The 24,127-nt window shown below is 42.6% G+C and overlaps 1 protein-coding gene across 1 annotated transcript in view; it reads right to left on the bottom strand.

The window, feature by feature from the left end:
* Nucleotides 1-24,127, bottom strand: part of SH2D4B (SH2 domain containing 4B) — a 195,997-nt gene that overhangs the window by 17,015 nt on the left and 154,855 nt on the right. The window contains exon 7 of the mRNA XM_029610702.1: nt 14,244-14,464. Within this exon, the coding sequence (XP_029466562.1) occupies nt 14,244-14,464 (221 nt within the window). The remainder of the gene's footprint in view (nt 1-14,243; nt 14,465-24,127) is intronic.

Raw genomic sequence — 24,127 nt, forward strand, 5'->3', positions numbered from 1 at the left:
TAACTTAGCTGGCTAACTCAACTTCTCCCAGTTATGCTCCTGGACTGCCCCTAATTTATCTGGCTAAATTCTAACCTCCTAACTTATTAGCCAGCTCAGATTTATCTGGATAAAGGCTGAATGTAGCTAGGAAGGTCATTTAGATGGATAATTATTATGTTAAAGTATTCCAAAAAGAGCTAATTATTTTCCATTCAATTAAATCACAAAAAAGAAAAGGAAAAAAGAAAAAAAGAAAAGAAAATTGTCACAAGGCTGTGCTCGAAAAACTTTTTAACAAATTTTTGTAAAGTAAGACTGACCGTATCGGCAAGCCTGGCGACAAAACCCTTTGGATATATTCAACAGGGGTTGTCCGGACTTCTCATCATTTACAGTCAACCTTAAACACATTGATTTTTACTATGTTTTTTTAAATATTTTTTATATATATTATTTTTTCAAATGTATTTTTCAATAAAATTTATGAATCCAGAGCAAATTGTTTCTATTTAACTCAGTCCAGAGAAATAATTTTCTGTATCAGAGGACAAGAATATCACCTCGACACACGGCCGATGTTTCGCTACTGCTTCATCAGGAGCGCAATATTTTCTGCAAATATCTCCCGTCAGTGTTTAATTCACCGGGAGCATATTGACATCCTTCTTGCCCAAATAGTACTTCAAAAGGTTAGAATTGGCTTATGGTGTCTCCCGCCAGTATTCATTTCTCCGGGAGTATACCAAGCCTGTATCCGCTGAAATTCAAAAGCGGTTTAACTCTCCTACACCCGCCAAATTTTCGGCGGTGTCTCCTCTCATAATTGCCCGGAAATGTCCTTCATTGTGGACGTGTACCGTCTCAACTTGCTTCCGGAATTGCAGGAAACAGCAGGTTTACTGTAAATGATGAGAAGTCCGGACAACCCCTGTTGAATATATCCAAAGGGTTTTGTCGCCAGGCTTGCCGATACGGTCAGTCTTACTTTACAAAAATTTGTTAAAAAATTTTTCGAGCACAGCCTTGTGACAATTTTCTTTTCTTTTTTTCTTTTTTCCTTTTCTTTTTTGTAATTATTATGTTATCCATGTAAATGGATTTTGAATATAGACCTCACAGTATATTCGTTTTTCTTATAAAGGGTAATTTTCAAAGGGACTTTCTGTGGGTTGTAGAAACAGCACCTTAGAAAATTGTGCAGTCAATATACATGTAAAATTACTCACATACACTGTATGCGTGGACTTTTATGAGTATAGGGGAGGCACTCATTCCAGGGAACGGAGTCTGGGAGAAGGTGGGACTTATACAAATACTTTTTGATTTAAAAATTATTTGAATGTAATTTTCTTTGCAAAACTATGTACACTAATAACAGGTATAATTGTGTACATATAGATTTCCTTGGATAATTTCCAAAGCAGACATGCATGTAAGTCTGCTTTCAAATTAATCTAATTTACGTGCAAACTAACTTATGTGCAATGCTACAAAATTATCTTCCATAATTTATGCATTTATTTATGTATTTTCAAATTTAGCGACTGCCTCTCTCAAAAGGCTATGAAGCAGTGTACAATAAAAACAAAAAACATAGCAAACATAAAATATCATACATTTAAATCATACATAAAATGTAAAAAAAAAGGTTTTGATAAATAACCAGGCTTTGCAATGTTTACAGAAAGCAGCAAAATCATCCTGTGATCTGAGTGCATAAAGTAGGTAATTCCATAGAAATAGAACCACGTAGGAAAACATTCTTTGTTGCATTCTTTGTTGTGAAGATTCTAGCTTAACTTCATCTGCGTAATGACTTGTTTGAATTGTGTATAAACTGGAAACATGTTTACACGGAAGCAGTCATTCAAACAATAGACTGTAATCAGGTGGTATATTCTGTTGTCCACATGGTTCAATCAATAGTTCTCCTCCTGAACTTGTAATGACTTCTTCCTGGAAGAAAAAACAATAAAGGGTATAATTATGCAGAACCATAGTGAAGGGGTACAAACAGTGCAGTAGCGTAAGGTGCATCCTTGAGCGGCACGTAGACTAAACTGTTGGAGAAGGTATGTGAAGCAGAACTGTTACTATTGCCCACTTAGAGAAGGCATAAAGGAGCATTTCCCATTGTTTCAGCACAGGATAATGAAGTCTCTAACTATAACACTGGTACTGTAACATTAAAAAGGGTAGGTAATATTAGATATTAAGGATAGCACTGATATTTTCTAGCAGAGTTGTTTGCAGCAACACATCTTCAGTTTCTACTACTTGAAACTGGATTGCATTAGCCCAACTTAGGTCCTGCAATTATTTTTTTTAAATGTTGTCATCAAAAATAGGAAAAAGGCTATCTATGCTAGGGATATGCAGAAGGAAAACATTTGTTTCGTTTCATTTTTCGTTTTGCAGGACCCAAATTCATTTCATTAGTTTCATAGGAGGGAAAACCAATTCGTTTATTAGTTTCATTCATTTTTTGTTTTACTATTAAAGTCAATGGGGGAAGTATTTGCAGTCTATTTTTGGCTACAGAATTGGGGTTTTCTTATCAATTCTGATGAAACTTCTGGGGAGCAATCATCAGAACGAGAAAAAAGCTCCAAGGTACTTAGACTGTGGCAAAGTGGCACCAAAGTGGCATGAATAGCCTAAGGCACTGTAAATGGGCAAAGGGGTACCAGGAATGGCAAGAATGCTTTAACAGAGGTGCAAAGCAGCACAAGAGTGTCAAAAACACACCACAGCTTCAAAAGAGAGCACCGATAACAGTTGCATGAACCCTCGAAGGCAGCACAACAGGCAAAGTGGCAAAACAAGTGGCATCAACATCCTAAAGCACAATGAAGAGGGAACATAGCAAGCAGAAAGGGTGTCAGAAAAAACCACAAGGTGCCGATGAAGGGGCAAAGCAGCAGAAAGACTAGCAGCACCAACACACTGAGGAACCATGATAGTAGCAAGAACACCACAAGGAGCAGAATTGTCTGGTAAATGGCAGCAAGGCAGAGTGGTAGAAAGTTGATAGGTGCAAGACAGGATGGCAGAGTGGAGGTAGTCTGGTCACTGTGCTTTTGATAGGGACAAGATAGGCTGGCAGAGCTGAGGTAGTCTAGCAAACAACCTTCTCAGATAGAACCCAAGAAGAAAGTGCACTGTGTGCTATGCTTGCTTAAGGTAGAAATACAGTGGACCCTTTACTTACAAACTCAATTGATTCCAGAGGGCTGGTTGTAACTCAAGTTGGTTGTAAGTCAAGACTATTTTTTCCATAGGAAATAATGGAAATACTCATAATGCATTCCAAACCTCCCCAAAGCACCCTTTACCTAACCATCAGCTATATAATTGAGCAGTGATCGATGTGCCACGAATGCGCAGTAGGGAGCAGCTCTCAACGACATGCCACGCCTGTGCTGCAAATGCGCAGAAGGGAGCAGCTCTGCATGGAAGAGAGCTCTGACCGACATGATGCGAACATCCAGAGCTCTGACCGACGTGCCGCGAACATCTTGCCCGTTTTAACGGGCCCATGAGCAGCTGTGACTGCGCGGAATAGACAGCTCTGGCCAGCACACCTCACCCGTTTTAACAAGCTTAATGGCTTGTTTCTATAATAAAAAATATTTGTATAATGTCTGTAATTACCAGAAACACCAATAATTTCCTAGTGTACTCACCAAAAAGTTATAAAATGTACCTAGCCTACTATAAAAAACAATTTCTCCTCCTCCACCACTTCCTTTACAATATTTTTTTTTTTATTTAGATTTATATTCCACTTTCCACAGCACTTCAAAGTGGATTACATTCAGGTACTATAGGTATTTCCCTATCCCCAGAGGACTTATAATCTAAGTTCATACCTGAGACAATGGAGGATAAAATGACTTGCCCAAGGTGCAACAGCAGGACTTAAACGCTGGTCTCTTGGTTTATAGCCCACTGCTCTAACCACTAGGCTACTTCTCTACTATACATATGGATTCGCTACCTGGGTATCTACCTATGGACTCTCTACCTGGGTAACATCAAGCTAGGTTGCGAGAACATTGCACAAATCTCATCTTTGTGTGAATTTCCTCACTCCGAAGGTCATCAAATCTTTACAAGAGTGCACTGTTCTGTTCATACATCACACTCTGCATGTCACAGTGGCCCCTAACCCCTACACTAATACCTACACCTCACCTCGAGTAACTAGGTGGGTCTCATATAGGGGTATAAATACCAACCTAGTATGAGGACATTATGGATAGGCTTGCTCTTTCTCTCTCCCCCCCCCCCATGATATGTTTCATTTGTAAGGGATTGCTATTCATTTCACATACCAACAAATAGTTCCCTATTCATTGTGGATTACACATTCTTTGAAATCAAATGCACATCCCTAATCTATGCACCATACAACTTCTTTGGCAATGGTCATTAGGGGTGTGCATCGAGAAAAAGAAATGCTCATTTATTCCGTTCATTTTCAGAAATGTATATGTGTAAATTTACATTTTATGCACATAAGATCAAAATGTATGCATTTAGACAGTATCTTTTAAACAGGCACAGTGCACACGGGTGCAAGCGTGCATGTTTGTGAGCCCGCGCCCACCTAGGGACGTGGCCATTTTATAACATACACGTATATTTGCGTATGTTATAAAATAGCCTGACCACACAGACATGTGCATGCAATTTTAAATGGACACATATTTGTGCATGCAAATCCAACTTCTATTGTGTGAGTGGGGGAATTTTAAAAGACACGTGCTCTGACGTCATTGCCCATTTTCCAAGTTCATTCACATTTCCCCCAGTTAAGGTAATACCAACCCCTAGTTTTTTTGTTTTTAATTTATATTTATTGAGATTTTCATATAATACAACGTAGTCCCACCCCTTAAAAACCCTCTGATCTGTTTAGGTTTATTTTTGTTTTAAGACTTACATTTCATCCATAGCAGAAGTAAAGTTACGTGGCACATGTCGGTGCACATAACTTTTTATGTGCAAATTTCAATGTGAAATCCAGGAATGCCCATACCCTGCCCAGACCACGCCCTTGCCCCACCCCTTTTTTGGAACTTTTCTTTTGTGCACACAGGTGGAGATATGCACGAACTTGGGTGGCTTTTAAAATTCATTTGGCCTGATCTTGCTCAGGCACCCCCTGTCAGACTTTGGTTCTTATTGGCGCCCGGGCCTCCGGGACTCCGCCTCATCCAATACAGACTCTTCAGTTCCGCTGTTGCTGCCTCTGGGCTGACCTCTCCATCTTCTCATCGATGACTACACACAGAGGCCCACCTAACTCCAGCTGGCTCCGGTACCCAAAGGCTCAACCTGTGGGGAATGAGGGCTGGTAGTGGTGAAGCTCCAGCAGGCCTCCGTCAGTCAGCCCACTCCACCTGCCGACGGTGAGGACCTGTAGGGCATCTCCTATGGATAGCATCAACCCCACCTCGGCGCAAGGGTCCACCTTCTGCGCAACAGTTCTGGCTTTGCTGGATCAAGGGGTATTCTATACTTTTCTTTTTGATGGGATTATTAAGCCTCTTAACATATAAAGAAATCATTTTAAATTTATAACCCCATAACTGCCAATATAAAACATGCTCAAGCATATAAATAGACTCCTTGTAGAAACAGTGTCAGAAGACTGACATAAGAAAAAACTAAAATGTATAAGATTTCCAGTCCACCCAATAGCTGTCCATAGAAATCTACCCAAGTAAAACAGTAGTAAAATCCATAACTGCAACCACAAAGAACAAATATACCAAAGTGCTAGTAAACAGACCAGAGACCCAGCTTCCTATTCCCCTAATAGATGATATGATCTACTCTCTGCCAAAAAAAACAATAGAAAGAAATTCCCACAGCCTTGTCCAATATTAAATATTCATTCCCTTCCCAAGCCCTCTGAAAGATTTCCCATCAGCAGACAACTATGTCCATAGAATCTATTGGCAATATAATATAACAATACCATCCTATACATCCAATAGAAACCCCACAGCAGTGCCAAACTTTCAACGCACCACAGAGAGCAATCACTCGTCACCACTAGCTCATAACATATCAAATCCACTCAGTCATCTGAAAACTCAACCCTAGAACAACATACATCATACAAGTACCACCTGCAACTCACCATACCATACCCAAAAAATTCTACTCCAACCACTTATTTATCCTTCATAGGAAACTGACCAGAGAACGTTTCCTTCAACAGTAGCACAATCTTCCATTCCACAATGGTCCCCACGATATATGCCCTGCATCAGCCAAGCAGCAGCTAATAGCACACTGTAGGATATCTATAAAGCACAGGGTATAACAACACATGTCCCCCAAATTTTTTGCAAGCAAATCTCGGATACACATTACCAACTAGACAATCCACAAACATATAGAATCATATAAGACAAGCATCCCTGCTATCCATCAAACACTCAATCAACTCATACCCTTATGTATAAACATTCCAACCAAAGAAAAGTGCACAATAGTATACCCCTTGATCCAGCAAAGCCAGAATTGTTGTGCAGGACATGGACCCTTGGGCCAAGGTGGGGTTGACGCTATCCGTAGGAGAGGTCCTACAGGTCCTCACCGTCAGCAGGTAGAGTGGGCTGACTGATGGAGGCCGGCTGGAGCTTCACCAATACCAGCCCTCGTTCCCCACGGGTTGAGCCTTTGGGTATCGGGGCCAGCTGGAGTTAGGTGTGTAGTCGTCAATGAGAAGATGGAGAGGTCAGCCCAGAAGCAGCAACAGCAGAACAGAAGAGTCTGTACTGGACAAGGCGGAGTCCTGGAGGCCCGGGCACCAATAGGAACCAAAGTCTGACAGGCGGAGCCTGAGCAAATCATGCCAAAGCCTGAAAGGCCAAGTCCAGGATGTAGACAGAGAAAGCATCATAAAACAGGCTGAAGTCAGGGTGGTGGCAATCAAGGAGCGATCGCAAGGCAAGGCTGAAGTCAAGTCCAGGAGAGAAGCAATAGCATGGTCAGGCGAAGCAGAGGTCTAGACTAGGAGATGATCAATAGCGTGGTCAGGCAAAGCAGTGGTCGGGTCCAGGAGAAGATCAATAGCATAGTCAGGCAAAGCAGTGGTCAGGTCCAGGAGAAGATCAGTCCATAAGGAAAGCTGGGTAGCAGGAACACAGGAACAAAGATGACAAACCAGGAACAGGAACTTGAAAGGAACAGGAACCAGGAACACGAAGGAATAACCAGGAGGCAATGAAGTACACGACCAGCGTGGAGACCTGCTGCAATGGCGACTAACAGGAGCTGAGCCCGGCCTTACATACCGGAGCTTCAGCGATGTCATCATCCAGGGCAGTGGCCAAGTTCCCACCGCGGACCCTTCAAAGGAATCAGAGATGCGCGCACCTAGAGAGAGACATGGTGCTGGTTGGCGGCGTCTCACCACGGACCATGCAGGTAGGCCCGCCACGGAGCACAGGAGTTTGTTGTAGAACCAGGAGTGCTGGCTATGGCCCAAGGACAGAGTCGGCAGCCTACAGCCGCAAGGGGAATGGAGCCAGATGCTGGATTAGGCAGCAGAGGGTAAAAGGGCCTGGCAGCAGGCCTGCCACGGCCGGCACACGCAACAGTACTCCCCCTCACACCCCCTCCTTGGAGGTCTTGGTTTGCCCGGATGGGCATGATGAAACTGGAGGAGGAGGTTTTTATCCAGGATGTTATGAGCTGGTTCCCATGAATTCTCTTCTGAGCCGTACCCCTCCCAGGAGAGGAGGTATTCCCACCGGCGGCCCTTACGGCGAACATCAAGAACTTCATGGACGTTGTAAGTGGTGTCAGACTCTGCAACCAGCCGGGATGGCCAGGACAGGATTACTGGCTTCAGAAGTAACACATGGAAAGTATTGTGGATTCCCACAGGTCCAACACGTAACAGGTCCAACACGACAGATGACTGGGAATGATCAGATGTATCTAGGTGCGAACCTTTGGGAAGGTATCTTAAGACAAATTTATCGTGTACTCAACCAGACTTTCTGGCCAGGAAGGAACTCAGGAGCAGAGTGTCAATGAGTATTCTCAGACTTCTTGGCCCGGGTTGTGGCTTGGCGTACGCGAAGATTTGTCTGATTCCAGAGAGCCTTGAGGGCATCTGCAATAGCTTGCATAGCAGAAGGTGCTGATAGTGGTATGGGTAGAGGTAGTCGAGGTTACTTACCATTAACAATGGAGAAAGGTGATGCGCCTGTGGCAGCGGCAATATGGGAGTTGTGGGAGAACTCTGCCCATGGAAGGAGTTTGGACCAGTTGTCTTGAAAGTCATTTATATAGGCATGAAGAAAGGCCTTCAAAGAGCGATTCATACGCTCAGCTTGTCCGTTGGCCTGTGGATGGTAAGCTGTGGTGAGGCTGATGTTGATGTCAAACTTACTGCATAGAGCGCCAGTAATGTGCGACAAACTGTGGACCTCTGTCTGAAACAATGTCCTTGGGTAAGCCGTGCAGATGAAATATGTGGATGAAGAACAGGCGTGCAAATTTTGGAGCAGAAGGTAACCCTGGTAATGGAAAAAAATGGGCCATTTTTTAAAACCTGTCGATGGTAACCCATATGACCATGTGACCCTTGGATGGTGGTAAGTCCACAATGAAATCCATGGAGAGATGCATCCACGGTTCTTTGGGAGCTGGAAGTGGTTGTAGCAAACCCCAAGGTTGACCAACCGGGGATTTCTGTTGAGTGCAGGTATTGCAGAAATCAACGTATGCTCTTGCATCAGAGACCATAGTGGGCCACCAGAAGAAACACTGGAGCAGATCTAGAGTTCGTGCTCACCCTGGGTAGCCAGCAAAATTGGAATCATGTGCCCATTGTAGAACTCTTTCACGGAGGCGATGGGGCACAACAGTTTTCCCAACTGGGACTGGGTGAGTCACAGACAAGCAGATACAAGCTGGGTCAATGATATGACCGGGATCTCTGGGAATGTCTTCGGGTTCGAAGGAACAAGACAGGGCATCTGCCTGGAGGTTCTTTTCAGCTGGACAATAGTGAAGTCTTGTCATTCTCCTCTTGACAATATTTGAGCATCTGCAAGCTGCCCTTGTTCTGCACGACAGGCACTAAGTAACTTAACCAGATAAGTTATATCTGGCTAAGGCCTGGATTTATCAAAATGCGGTAAGTACCGCATGCGATAGCAAAAGGGGCATGTTTTATGCTAATATAGTATTTATCGCAATAATTACCTGTGCGAAGAGCTAAGTTAGTACACATTGTGATACCATTTCAGATTCTGCAATAAGTGCCAAACCTGATGAATTTCCTGGGGGGAGGGGGAGAGAGAGAGAGAGAGAGAGAGAGAGAGAGAGAGAGAGAGAGAGAGAGAGAGAGAGAGAGAGAGAGAGAGAGAGAGAGAGAGAGAGACTGGCCATAATGTCATGGCCCATAGGCAGGTATTTGTATCCCTAGGGTAGGCCCACTTAGTAACTCGAGGTGGGGATTAGGTAAGTGTGTAGGGGGTTAGGGGCCACTTTGACATGCTACGTGACACCTACGAACAGAACAGTGGTCTCTTGTGAAGATTAGCTGGCCTTCGGAGTGAGGAAACTCACTCCAAGATGAGATTTGGGCAATGTTCTCTCAACCTAGCTTGATGTTACCATAAATTATTGTGATAAATACTGTACATAATACTCTACATAATCCAATGACTGTTTCTGAACTATTTTTTCAGTCACTTTTGCAAGAAAAGGAAGATTGGAAATGGGTCTAAAATTGTTAAAATCAGCGACATCAGACTTATTATTTTTTTAAATGGGTTTGACAATAGCATATTTTGGAGGACTAGGGACATTCCCTTCAGCAAGAGATAAGTTTACAATCTTAGGGCAGGATTCATCATTCCTCGCGGAATGATGAATCCCACGAAAAAGGGGACGGGGAAAGGGGGCGGAGAAAAGGGGGTGAGCCTGCAAAAGGCAGCAGCCGTTCGCACTGCTGTGGTGCGATTTTGTCGGCCACAGTGCGGCTGGCAGCAGCCTTTCATGTGAATAGTGCCGCCACGTTACTGCCAGCGAGAATGTTCCTCACATTATCGCCAGCAGCGATGCTGACTCCTCCCTCTCTTCATCCCAACTCCTCCCCTCCCCGACTCCTCCCCTCCCAGTCATTTACATCCTATCGCACGCTCTCTTAGCTATCAACATGATACCACCTCCTTATGATTTGTGCGAGAAATAGAGAAAATTCATAAATATCGTTCTTAATCTGATTAACCAGAGCTATATCAGAGGCTTTAAGTCAAGTTTCAGTAAGGCCACATATAGAAGGGGAATAATCGCTTAATACATCATTAATAGAAACATAGAAACATAGAAATGACGGCAGAAGAAGACCAAACGGCCCATCCAGTCTGCCCAGCAAGCTTCACATTTTTTTCTCATACTTATCTGTTTCTCTTAGCTCTTTGGTTCTATTTCCCTTCCACCCCCACCATTAATGTAGAGAGCAGTGATGGAGCTGCAACCAAGTGAAATATCAAGCTTGATTAGTTATGGGTAGTAGGGGAAGTAACCGCCGCAATAAGCAAGCTACACCCATGCTTATTTGTTTTACCCAGACTGTGTTATTCAGCCCTTATTGGTTGTTTTTCTTCTCCCCTGCTGTTGAAGCAGGGAGCTATGCTGGATATGCTTGTAGTATCAGTTTTTCTTCTCCCCTGCCGTTGAAGCAGGATATGCATTGAAAGTGAAGTATCAGGCTTATTTGGTTTGGGGTAGTAACCGCCGTAACAAGCCAGCTACTCCCCGTTTTGTGAGTGCGAATCCTTTTTTCTTCTCCCCTGCCGTTGAAGCAGAGAGCTATGCTGGATATGCGTGAAGTATCAGTTTTTCTTCTCCCCTGCCGTTGAAGCAGAGAGCTATGCTGGATATGCGTGAAGTATCAGTTTTTCTTCTCCCCTGCCGTTGAAGCAGAGAGCTATGCTGGATATGCGTGAAGTATCAGTTTTTCTTCTCCCCTGCTGTTGAAGCAGGGAGCTATGCTGGATATGCGTGAAGTATCAGGTTTTCTTCTCCCCTGCCGTTGAAGCAGAGAGCTATGCTGGATATGCATTGAAAGTGAAGTATCAGGCTTATTTGGTTTGGGGTAGTAACCGCCGTAACAAGCCAGCTACTCCCCACTTTGTGAGTGCAAATCCTTTTTTCCACATTTCCTCTTGCTGTTGTAGCTTAGAGCGATGTTGGAGTCACAGTAACCATGTGTATGTTTATTGAATAAGGGTATTGTCTCCAGGCAGTAGCCGTCATTCTGGCTAGCCACCCACTCTTTATTGACGGCCTCTTGATTTTATGGATCCACAGTGTTTATCCCACGCCCCTTTGAGTCCTTCACAGTTCTGGTCTTCACCACTTCCTCTGGAAGGGCATTCCAGGCATCCACCACCCTCTCCGTGAAGAAATACTTCCTGACATTTGTTCTGAATCTTCCTCCCTGGAGCTTCAAATCGTGACCCCTGGTTCTGCTGATTTTTTTCCTATGGAAAAGGTTTGTCGTTGTCTTTGGATCATTAAAACCTTTCAAGTATCTGAAAGTCTGTATCATATCACCTCTGCTCCTCCTTTCCTCCAGGGTGTACATATTTAGATTCTTCAATCTCTCCTCATAAGTCATTTGATGAAGACCTTCCACCTTTTTGGTCACCTTTCTCTGGACCGCCTCCATCTTGTCTCTGTCTCTTCGGAGATACGGTCTCCAGAACTGAACACAATACTCCAGGTGAGGTCTCACCAAGGACCTGTACAAGGGGATAATCACTTCCCTTTTCTTACTCGATATTCCTCTCTCTATGCAGCCCAGCATTCTTCTGGCTTTAGCTATCGCCTTGTCACATTGTTTCGCCGACTTCAGATCATTAGACACCATCACCCCAAGGTCTCTCTCCTGCTCCATGCACATCAGCCTTTCTCCCCCCATCGAATACAGTTCATTCGGATTTCCATTCCCCATATGCATGACTTTGCACTTCTTGGCATTGAATGTCAGCTGCCATGTCTTCGACCACTCTTCCATCTTCCTTAAATCCCGTCTCATTCTCTCCACTCCTTCCGGCGAGTCCACTCTGTTGCAGATCTTAGCGTCATCCGCAAAAAGACATACCTTACCTTCTATCCCTTCCGCAATGTCGCTCACAAAGATATTGAAAAGGACCGGTCCCAACACCGATCCCTGCGGTACACCGCTTAAAACCGCTCTCTCTTCAGAGAGAGTTCCATTTACCATCCCACATTGTCTTCTGTCCGTCAACCAGTTTGCAATCCAGGCCACCACCTCGGCACTCACTCCTAAGCTTTTCATTTTATTCACCAGTCTCCTGTGCGGGACAGTGTCAAAAGCTTTGCTGAAATCCAAGTAGATGACATCGAGTGCTCTTCCTCGATCCAATTCCTTGGTTACCCAGTCAAAAAAGTCAATCAGATTTGTCTGACAGGATCTTCCAATGGTGAATCCATGCTGCCTCTGGTCCAGCAATTCTCCCGACTGTAGATAGTTCACTAATCTCTCTTTCAACAGTGACTCCATTACTTTTCCCACCACCGAAGTGAGGCTAACCGGTCTGTAGTTACCAGCCTCTTCTCTGTTCCCACTCTTGTGAAGCGGGACCACCACCGCTCTCCTCCAATCATTCGGCACCACTCCCGTTTCTAGGGATCTATTGAATAGGTCACACAGCGGACCCGCCAGCACATCTCTGAGCTCCCTCAGTATTCTGGGATGAACTTCATCAGGCCCCATGGCTTTGTCCACTTTCAGTTTCACCAGCTCTTCCCATACATTTTCTACTGTGAATGGAGTTACATCTACTCCATTCCCCTCCAGTTTCTTGTTAACTAGTGTCGGTCCTTCTCCAGGGTCCTCTTTAGTGAACACAGAACTGAAGTATTCATTTAATATTTCTGCCATTTCTTCGTCTCTCTCCACACATTGATCCTTTCCACCTTTCAATTTCACTATACCACTTTGAACTTTTCTCTTTTCACTGATGTATCTGAAAAATGTTTTGTTACCACTCTTTACCTCTTTGGCAATCCTCTCTTCCGCTTGACTTTTTGCCATCTTGATTAATTTCTTCGTCTCCCTCAGTTCTACCAGATATTCTTCTTTGTGTTCCTCCTTTTGGGATCTTTTATATTTCTTGAACGCTGTTCTTTTAGCCTTTATTTTGTCAGCCACCTCCTTTGAGAACCAGATAGGTTTCTTTTTTCTTTTGCTTTTCTTTACTTTTCTAACATATAGATTAGTTGCCTTGGTGATTGCTCCTTTTAGATTGGTCCACTGTTGATCCACATCTCTCTCGTTTTCCCAGCCTTTTAGTTCTTCCTCCAGGTACTTCCCCATTTCATCAAAGTCTGTGTTTTTGAACATCAAAACTTGGGTTTTTGTGCTTCTTTTCCGTGTCCTTTTTGTGATATTAAACCATACCGTTTGATGATCACTGGTGCTGAGGTGGGCACCCACCTGGACGTCTGAGACATTATCTCCATTAGTGAGCACTAAGTCGAGTATAGCTCCTTCTCTCGTGGGTTAATAATGGGTATTTTTTAGTAATAGAGACACCTAATAACAAGTATCCATATTTCCTCATTTAATAACAGAATAGACTCAATTGTGATGTTGTAGGACTGAAATAACATAGCTCTGACTTATCCTCTGATATATTCAGTTTCTTTTTTCAGCAGCTTTCTCCCTCATCTCTAAACGGATTTCAGTCTGGTTTGTTGAGATTTTGAATTTTTCCCAGATATGCTAGGGAAATCTTTCAGATGTTACTGGCAAACCTAGGAAAAACCCAAAGCAGATTTTAAAAAATCACAAATATTGCAAAATATAAAATGGGTCTGCCAGTTTGGAGCAGATTTTTCCGCAAATGGAGATACAAAACAGTTTGGTGAACCTACTTGAGAAAACTTTGGAATATTATTGCAATTCACTTATTTCTACACATAATGAGCTTACACAGCAGTGCTGTACAAAATAAAAAAGAAAGAGAAAATGTTGCTTTGATTGCTTTACAATAGGTCATCAAATGATATTAGTCTAAATGTCCTGTAAGTTCACATATGAATGTATAGATTGTTAGATGACACACATTCTTCTACAACTACTCTTACCACAATGTCACCATGTTTAGGTTTAAATAATATTTTTTATGTAAATTTCCTGAAATTAGCAATCGATCTTTGATCTATAAATGATTATAGTATAATACCTTGTGAAAGTCAATAAGGTCAGTCAAAGTTGCATGTCTGTTGGGATCAACTCCCAGGAAGCTGTAGAAATCACCTGAAGCATCCACCAGAAAGTGCTTGAACCCATACTGTTGCCGATAAGATAAGGTATATCCCCAAATTTTCTCACTGACCCGGACCAGGAATGCACCCTCAGACTTGTTTATGAGTAGTGCTTCTGCCTCCTGGCGACTAATGATACCTGCCATAAGCAAAGAGGTATTATAAGTATTTCATGAAATTATCCTGAGATATTCTACCATTTCAGCTGGAAAAATATAATTGTGTTGGTTTATTGCTCATAATTTTAGTAAGTAATACCCACCATGGTAATAAGATGGAATAAGATGGAAATAAGTTTGATGTTTTGTTTGAGAAAAATATCAATACTAAAATATGATATGATGACAACAACATTAAAACTTCTCGACATAAGGACATGACCAAAATACAGAGGAGAAGAGAGGGGAAGTCCAGTCCCTGGGAAGCACATGCAATTAATACACAAATGCAAATAAAGCTTCCACAGTAGTAAAGAATATTAGACAGTGCTTTTTCTAGTATAAGAATTGTCCAGCAAATATTATTGCCCACTCTGCTTATTACAAATACAGCAGAAGAACTGATGATAACATTAGCTATTATGTTTCATTTTGTATAAGAAATGAAAGAAACATACACAATTTTGGTAACTTTTCTTTTGGTTCATTTATTATAGCTGGCCCTCAATCCCCACCCCCATTCCCACCCCCAACAACTAAACCTGTGTGTTTTTTAATAAACTGGGCTTTTCCCATCTCCCAGAAAGCATCTTACTCATCACTGTAGGGTCCAAAGGGTACAGGAGCTATTCCCAGTCACCCCTTCCCCACTGATGTCATTCTCCAAAGTAATCCAAATATAAAGAAGGAGCAATACTGCACTCCACAATTCGTAAACAAAATCCACTAAGGAGTGCAAGAAGACTCTAGGTCCAATAATTTCATTTTCAACATTGTTTATTTATAGTTTTAAAGTTCCAAGGAGCCACTCCTATTTTAAAGTAATGCACAAATAAATGACTGGTTCAGGGTCCCCCGACACGGACCCCGTGTTTCGCCCGAAGGCTGCGTCGGGAGGGACAGTCTGTAATTTCAACAAAAGCTAAAAGAGAACGAGACATCAGTATTAAAAGTAATGGACCAATTTAAGGGTACAGAGTGTATCTAGTAACGCCGAGACACGTACCTTAAAGTCAGCTGAGGAGTTCACACAGCTCAAAATGGCAAGGAGGGCGGGCGGCTAGACTAAACTCAGCGTTTTAAAGAGAACTATTTTGGCGCGTTTTTTTACCAATCAGAGGCACGAATCAGCTAGCCAATCAGAGCAGGACAACCTGCGCTTAACAACATAATAATGTAATTCTACACAAAATAATATTGAAAGTACATACAAATGAAAAAATTGAAATTTTTTTTATAAGAAATAATTATAAGAAATACTGCCACTCAATCTCATACAGATAAAAAATTATAAGAAATACTGCCACTCAATCTCATTATTTAATCCTGCCGGATGCAGGCTGTTAAGAGTAAAAATCCATTTCTGCTCTCTGCGGATAAGCATATCAGAAACATTTCCTCCCCGACTAGGTGGGTGAAGCAGATCAATAACCAAAAACTTTAAGTCATCCTCGGAGTGCCCTGCTGTTTGCCAATGAGAGACAAGGGGAGCTGTGTCACGGCCAGTGCGAATATTGGACCGGTGCTCAATAATACGAGTACGTATTTGTCTAGTGGTTTTGCCCACATATAATTTAGGGCAAGGGCACAAGATCATGTAGATTACTCCTCGTGATTGACAGCTGGTAGAAAATTTCAAAACAAATTTTCTGTGTGTAATCGGATGTTCAAAATTGTTAGTGGAGAGGACAAAAGGACATACTGAGCATTGTCCGCAGGATTGGTGACCAGAAAAAACATCTGGAGTGGTATTGAGATTAGGTTGAAAATGCAAATGTACAAGCATATTTCTCAAATTTTTTCCGCGGCAAAAAGAAAAACGTAATGGATAATTGAAGACCTCATGCAGAGATAACAATGACCAATGATGCTTTAAAATGGAGGTAATAGTGTAAACATCAGTTGAGAAGGGCAGAATACAATTAATGCATGAATCCTCTGTTCGGGTTTGTGGGAGGAAAAGAAAATCTCGGTTAACATATAGTGCTCTTTTAAAAGCTTTGCAAAGTACCCGGTGAGGGTACCCCCTTTCTTTAAACCGGAGCATCATCTGCTTAGCTTGTATTGTGAAGTCATCCTTGGATGAACAGAGGCGTCGGAGCCGTAATAGCTGTCCGGCTGGGATATTCATTTTTAAAGGAGTGGGATGATGACTTTCGAATTGTAACAAATTCAACAAAAATTTGGAGAAATTCAGAAATGAATTAAAAGTTGCCAAATACAAGAAATTTCAACGCAACGAGACTGACTATTCGAAAGGATACGTCTACTCATGGACGAACACCAACATACCGCGAAGAAAAGTGACTTTTGCAAACTCTTCCGACGACTCTTCGGGGGAAGACTCAGCAGTTACCACTCATCAAGAAGAATCAGCTCCCATCTACCCCTCTACTATGTCTGTCCAACAACCAGCAGTCTCGTCATTTTTTTCACAATCATTATTGCCACAGCCACATTTACAGTCAGCTCAAGCATTTTCACAGGCTTTTTTAGATCCTCAACCCTCCGGGAAACCATCCCGGAACCCCAGATACCGGGGGCGCTCTCAGGGTCCACAGAACTCTCGAATCACTCGCAACACGAAGCAGCAGCCACCCCAGGATCCTTGGTAATGACATCACTACCCTCTGCATCAGTATTCAATCTATCCTGTCGTTCATTATCTCAACATGAACTGTCTATTTTGGAGAAAGGACTTTCTTTTGTTCCCACCATTCCCTTTGATGCCTTTAATTTACAAGTGTTTTTGTTTCGATTTTTTCGTATGTTACGTATCAAACATTTTTTTGCTAATTCTCCATCAGCAGGTGATATGTCTATAATAAAGAAAAAATCAAAATGGCTTCCTCCTGGACTGATCGATCCGGTATTAACTACATTTGAAAAATTAGTTCAGCATGATATTCAGAAATTACCCTCTAAGCCAAAGGTGAAGCATTTCAATATCTCCAAAAATGAGAAATTAGCCATCTCATCTTTGACATCTGACCCAAGCATCATTGTTAAACCAGCAGATAAGGGCGGGGAACAGTGGTATTAAACACTACTGATTATATGGAAGAGATACTCCGACAACTATCAGATACTGATTTCTACATGCCATTGACTATTGATCCCACTCAGGAATTAAAGGAACTAATTAAAGATATTGTTCAGGATGCCTTAGATTCACATCAGCTTACTCCTCGTGAAGCCAATTTTTTACAAACAGAACATCCCATTATCCCTACATTCTATATCCTCCCCAAAATCCATAAATCCCTTGTGCATCCCCCGGGACGTCCGATAGTCGCGGGCATAGGATCTATCTTGGAACCTTTGTCTCAATTTGTAGATCTTTTTTTGAAACCCTATGTTCCCTTAAGTCGATCCTTTGTCCGTGACTCAAGCCATTTTATCACCATTATTGAAAATCTCCCTTCACCTGTAGAGACATGCTTTTTAGTAAGTTTGGATATAGTATCTCTTTATTCCAACATCCCCCAGCATGAGGCGTTGACATTGGTTGAAAACATTTTGAGTTCCCGTACTCCTCCAAATCGTATATCTACTCAGTTTCTAGTTTCTATAACATGATTGGCTCTAACTAGAAATTACTTTCAATTCCATCAAACCTTATACCAACAAGTTAAAGGCACTGCCATGGGGGCCACTATGGCCCCTAGTTTGGCATGTCTGTATGTCAGCAGGTTCGAGGAAGAAGTAGTATACACTTCTCCATTTTTTCAATTCATCAGCGCATGGTATCGTTATATAGACCAGAAACAAAAAGAGAGGGAAAAGGATCAATAGTCCAATCCACAAACCTTCAACTAAATAAAGGCAAATGACAATATCTTAAATGATCTTTGCTTTGAAATTTCAATCCGCGGCCTCTCGCCTCGCAATGGGCCGCAAGCCTTAATCAGCTTACAAAGCAGAGTGATATATAATCATCTATCGTCATTTGCTCATATTGGTATTAACCTTTATTGCGATCTCTTACTTTTTACCACTATATCTTTACCAAACTACCCTAAAAAAGGTTTAAATGTGAAAACAAAGAATATACTTCCCACCACACTTAAAAATTGAAAAATTTTTTTAGAAAAAATTGTTGAGAGAGGAATACTTAGCCCATGCTTTGTCAAATCTCAATTAAGATTTGACAAAGCATGGGCTAAGTATTCCTCTCTCAAAAATTTTTTCTAAAATTTTTTTTCAATTTTTAAGTGTGGTGGGAAGTATATTCTTTGTTTTCACATTTAAACCTTTTTTAGGGTAGTTTGGTAAAGATATAGTGGTAAAAAGTAAGAGATCGCAATAAAGGTTAATACCAATATGAGCAAATGACGATAGATGATTATATATCACTCTGCTTTGTAAGCTGATTAAGGCTTGCGGCCCATTGCGAGGCGAGAGGCCGTGGATTGAAATTTCAAAGCAAAGATCATTTATGATATTGTCATTTGCCTTTATTTAGTTGAAGGTTTGTGGATTGGACTATTGATCCTTTTCCCTCTCTTTTTGTTTCTGGATTATATTAGAGAGGTGGTCTGCTTCTTTGTTTGTTGATTATTTATCGTTATATAGACGACATTTTTTTGATTTGGACAGGGACAGACATGCAATTTTATTATTTTTTGGATTGGCTTAACCAAAGCAACCCCCATTTAAAATTTAATCATTGCATTGATCCTGTCACCATTCCATTCTTAGATGTGCAGGTACAGCTGGATGAAGGGGTATTCAGTACGTCTATTTACCGCAAAAGCACGGATCGCAACACTTTGTTACAATTCGAAAGTCATCATCCCACTCCTTTAAAAATGAATATCCCAGCCGGACAGCTATTACGGCTCCGACGCCTCTGTTCATCCAAGGATGACTTCACAATACAAGCTAAGCAGATGATGCTCCGGTTTAAAGAAAGGGGGTACCCTCACTGGGTACTTCGCAAAGCTTTTAAAAGAGCACTATATGTTAACCGAGATTTTCTTTTCCTCCCACAAACCCGAACAGAGGATTCATGCATTAATTGTATTCTGCCCTTCTCAACTCATGTATACACTATTACCTCCATTTTAAAGCGTCATTGGTCATTGTTATCTCTGCATGAGGTCTTCAATTATCCATTACGTTTTTCTTTTTGCCGCGGAAAAAATTTGAGAAATATGCTTGTACATTCGCATTTTCAACCTAATCTCAATACCACTCCAGATGTTTTTTCTGGTCACCAATCCTGCGGACAATGCTCAGTATGTCCTTTTGTCCTCTCCACTAACAATTTTGAACATCCGATTACACACAGAAAATTTGTTTTGAAATTTTCTACCAGCTGTCAATCACGAGGAGTAATCTACGTGATCTTGTGCCCTTGCCCTAAATTATATGTGGGCAAAACCACTAGACAAATACATACTCGGATTATCGAGCACCGGTCCAATATTCGCACTGGCCGTGACACAGCTCCCCTTGTCTCTCATTGGCAAACAGCAGGGCACTCCGAGGATGACTTAAAGTTTTTGGTTATTGATCTGCTTCACCCACCTAGTCGGGGAGGAAATGTTTCTGATATGCTTATCCGCAGAGAGCAGAAATGGATTTTTACTCTTAACAGCCTGCATCCGGCAGGATTAAATAATGAGATTGAGTGGCAGTATTTCTTATAATTTTTTATCTGTATGAGATTGAGTGGCAGTATTTCTTATAATTATTTCTTATAAAAAAAATTTCAATTTTTTCATTTGTATGTACTTTCAATATTATTTTGTGTAGAATTACATTATTTATGTTGTTAAGCGCAGGTTGTCCTGCTCTGATTGGCTAGCTGATTCGTGCCTCTGATTGGTAAAAAAAACGCGCCAAAATAGTTCTCTTTAAAACGCTGAGTTTAGTCTAGCCGCCCGCCCTCCTTGCCATTTTGAGCTGTGTGAACTCCTCAGCTGACTTTAAGGTACGTGTCTCGGCGTTACTAGATACACTCTGTACCCTTAAATTGGTCCATTACTTTTAATACTGATGTCTCGTTCTCTTTTAGCTTTTGTTGAAATTACAGACTGTCCCTCCCGACGCAGCCTTCGGGCGAAACACGGGGTCCGTGTCGGGGGACCCTGAACCAGTCATTTATTTGTGCATTACTTTAAAATAGGAGTGGCTCCTTGGAACTTTAAAACTATAAATAAACAATGTTGAAAATGAAATTATTGGACCTAGAGTCTTCTTGCACTCCTTAGTGGATTTTGTTTATTCTCCAAAGTAATGCAAGCTGAAGTAAGCCTGGAGTATGACTGGGGATCACTTCCCACTTTTAGCCCCACAGAGATAGAGTAAGATACAGGGGAACCTTGGAGTGGGAAAACATAAGAACATTAGAAACACTATGCTGGGTCAGACCAAGGTCCATCAAGCTGAGCATTCTGTTTCTAATAGAAAACAGCTTGAGTCACAAGTATCCAGCAGATACTAAAAAGAAGATGTATTTCTTGTTATTCATTCTCAGGGATAGCACTGGCTTTCCCAAGTCCAAACCTCTTCCAAACCTGCTATGCTAGTCACCTTGACCATGTCCTCTGGCAACAATTCTACAGTTTGATTGTGTGCTGGGTAAAAAAAGTACTTCCTATGATATATTTTAAATCTGCTGGTTGTAAGTTTCATAGACTTTCCTCTTGTTTTAGTATTATTGGAAAGTATTATTGGAATGGGTATATAAAGCCATCCTTTTAATATACCCATTCCATTCCAATCATGATTTTGTAAACTTCTATCATGTCCCCTCTCAGTCATCACTTTTGCAAGCTGAAGAGCTCTAGTCTGTATAGCCTCTCATCACAGGAAAGATGCTCTATCCCCTTTATCATTTTTGTTGCCCTTCTCTGCACCTTTTCTACTTTTGTAGCAACCAGAACTGCATACAATATTCAAGTTGCAGGCGCATCATCAGTCTATAAAGAGGCATGAGGCATATGATATTTTCTGTATTACTCTCCATAACTTTTCAGATCATTCCTAACATTCTATTTGCAGTTTTAACCACACCACACACTGAGGCCGATGCAATATTAAATGCAGAAAGAGGGCACTGACTTTTCAGCGCCCACTTTCTTAACACGTGCATGGCACCCACAAGGTGGGGGGGGCGCCATGCAATAAACAAATTAGGGGGCGCGCTAGCAAGGATGTGCGACCTTAGTGCCTCCTTGTTAATGGCACAGATACCCTGTCACATGGTAAGGGCAAAGGGCCATCGGCGCCATCTTTATGAGTGGCAGCCGACGGCCCAAGAACAGGAGATAGCTCCCGGGACCACCACTAGACCACCAGGTAATTTTAAAATGTTTTGGGGTGGGTCAGGAGGGTGGGGGAAGCTAAGGGGTCATTTTTAAAGGGTCGGGTGGGTTGTTTTTTTTTATTGGGCCATCGGCGCCATTTTTGAGTGGCAGCCAAAATGGCGCCGATGGCCTGAGAGTGGGAGATCGGTCCCCGCGCCCCCACTGGACCACCAGGTAGTCGTAAAATGTTTTGGGGGGGGGGGTTCGGGAGGGTGGGGGAAGGTAAGGGATTCGTTTTATAGGGTCGGGGTGGGTTTAGGGGTTGTTTTGGTGTGCCGGTTTTCCCGCCCTCTCCCCTCCCCCGATTTACAATTTTTCACGATAAATCAGGGGAATTTCTATTCTATCGCAACTCTTAACGATTTTTGACGATTTAAAACGTTTCACATCCCTAGTGGCTACAGGAGCCTCCAGAAAATGCTGCTATTCAAGAATCTTCTAGGCCAAGCCTGGAATGGCCTGCAGGGCAGAGGCCTTCACTGGGTCCATGGCCTTGGCAATCTGTTATACAGGTGGACCATTGGACCGAGGGCAGTCGATGCTACCTGTGGGGAGGAACCCCACAGGTCCCCACCATCCATAGGCGAGGCGGATGGAAAGCAGAGGCCCAGCCGGAGCTTTACCTCTACCAGCCCATGTTCCCCTTAGATTGAGCCCTCAGGTGCCAGGTCTGGCTGGACATAGGTAGGGCCTTGGTGGTGATGGAAGACCAGGTAAAAGAAATGTAGCAGGCAACATGTTGAAGGGGCAGAGGTAGATGGTGAAGCTAGTGGTCAAGGTCCAGGCAAGACTCGTGGCAGGCAGCAAACTCATGGTTAAGGTCCAGGCAAGAGTCATGGCAGGCAGCAAAGCTCATGGTCAAGGTCCAGGCAAGATTCATGGCAGGCAGCAAAAAGCAAAGGTCAATGTCCAAAGCCAAGATCAGTCCAAAGGAGCAAGGGAGGAAGGCGAAGAACACAGAAGTCAGGAAGGAAATCAGGAACTCAGGCAATCCATATCTCAGAAGAGAGAAGACATATTCCCAAGGCAAGGACTGCAGGCAGGGACCAGCCTTACATAGTCCCTGGGCGGTGATGTCATCAGCAAGGGCCTTGGGGCTTTTCCCACCGTGGGCACTTTAAATTCTGCAGAGAGGCACATGTGTGTGTGTGCTCAGGAGTTCATGTACAGGACAGGATGTTGACAGTATTTCCAGCCACAGAGAAGGCAGTGGCAGTGTGGCGGCACCCAGAACCACAAGGGAGAAGCAGCGGTTCATGGTGGCAGTGGCACTCAGGACTGCAAGGACAAGGGGTAGCATCAACGGTGAATCCCTGCCATCATGATGGCACCCAGGGCTGGCTCAGTAGGTGGCAGATGCAACAACTGATTGTTTCAGTGATCATCACAGCTATATTTACTTTTATAATTTCTAAATTAGCACCACAGATTGTTGACTAAGTTTGCACAGTTTTAATTCAGAGCAATGACCACTATCTACCCAAACTAAGTAACTTCAATCCTTTAAAGTTTGATCTCCCACCATGCTGGTAAACAGGACTGAAGGAGATAGGTAGTTTCTCTCTCTGTGAATACATCTGCATCTGTATTCTTCTGCATGCAGGCCAGGAAAACTAAGTAGCAAGGAACGGGCATCTCTGGTCAGTGTATGTTCTTGAACACTGAAGATCAGACAAGCATGCACATAGGTTTCTTCCAGTCCTGAGGGTATTATCACTTGTTATTCGGTGAGAGTTCTCTGATGATCAAGATCTTTCATGGGCTTCTTGATGGTTGGAACCCTGACTCCTTTGTTTCATTTTCTCTTATAGAAGTGAATCTGTGTAATACATGCACAATAAATGTACATGGATGAGGGCCAAGCACCGCTCTCTGATTGGGAGTTTCACATTTTTATAAGAAGTGAAGAGTCTATTTTACCATAGAGAACTATCTAGTCTTAAACTGACATTAGAAATAAGAATCATCCAATCTTTATCAAAGCTCTTTGTTTCAAATAATGTTAATGTATGCAGAGAGTAGACAATGCCAAGGATGTGTTTTCCAACATAAGCATTCTTTCCTGCAGCCCTGAATTTCTCAGTTCCAACACATAGTTGCAGATTTTTAAAAAGTACGCCCACGTGTACTTTTGTTCGCGTACCAGGCTCCTACCATGCTCCCACCTGTCACATGGTAGGAGCATGTGACAGAGGCTGACCAATGGCACCGGTAGCCCCTGTGACATCGTAAGGGTAAGGCTATCAGCCCCATTTTGAGTCATAGCAGGCCCGACAGCCGGACGGCATGGAGGGAGAGATCACTCGCGGGACCCCGCTGGACCACCAG

The sequence above is a fragment of the Rhinatrema bivittatum genome, chromosome 7 (genome assembly GCF_901001135.1).
Source record: "Rhinatrema bivittatum chromosome 7, aRhiBiv1.1, whole genome shotgun sequence".
Lineage (NCBI taxonomy): Eukaryota > Metazoa > Chordata > Amphibia > Gymnophiona > Rhinatrematidae > Rhinatrema > Rhinatrema bivittatum.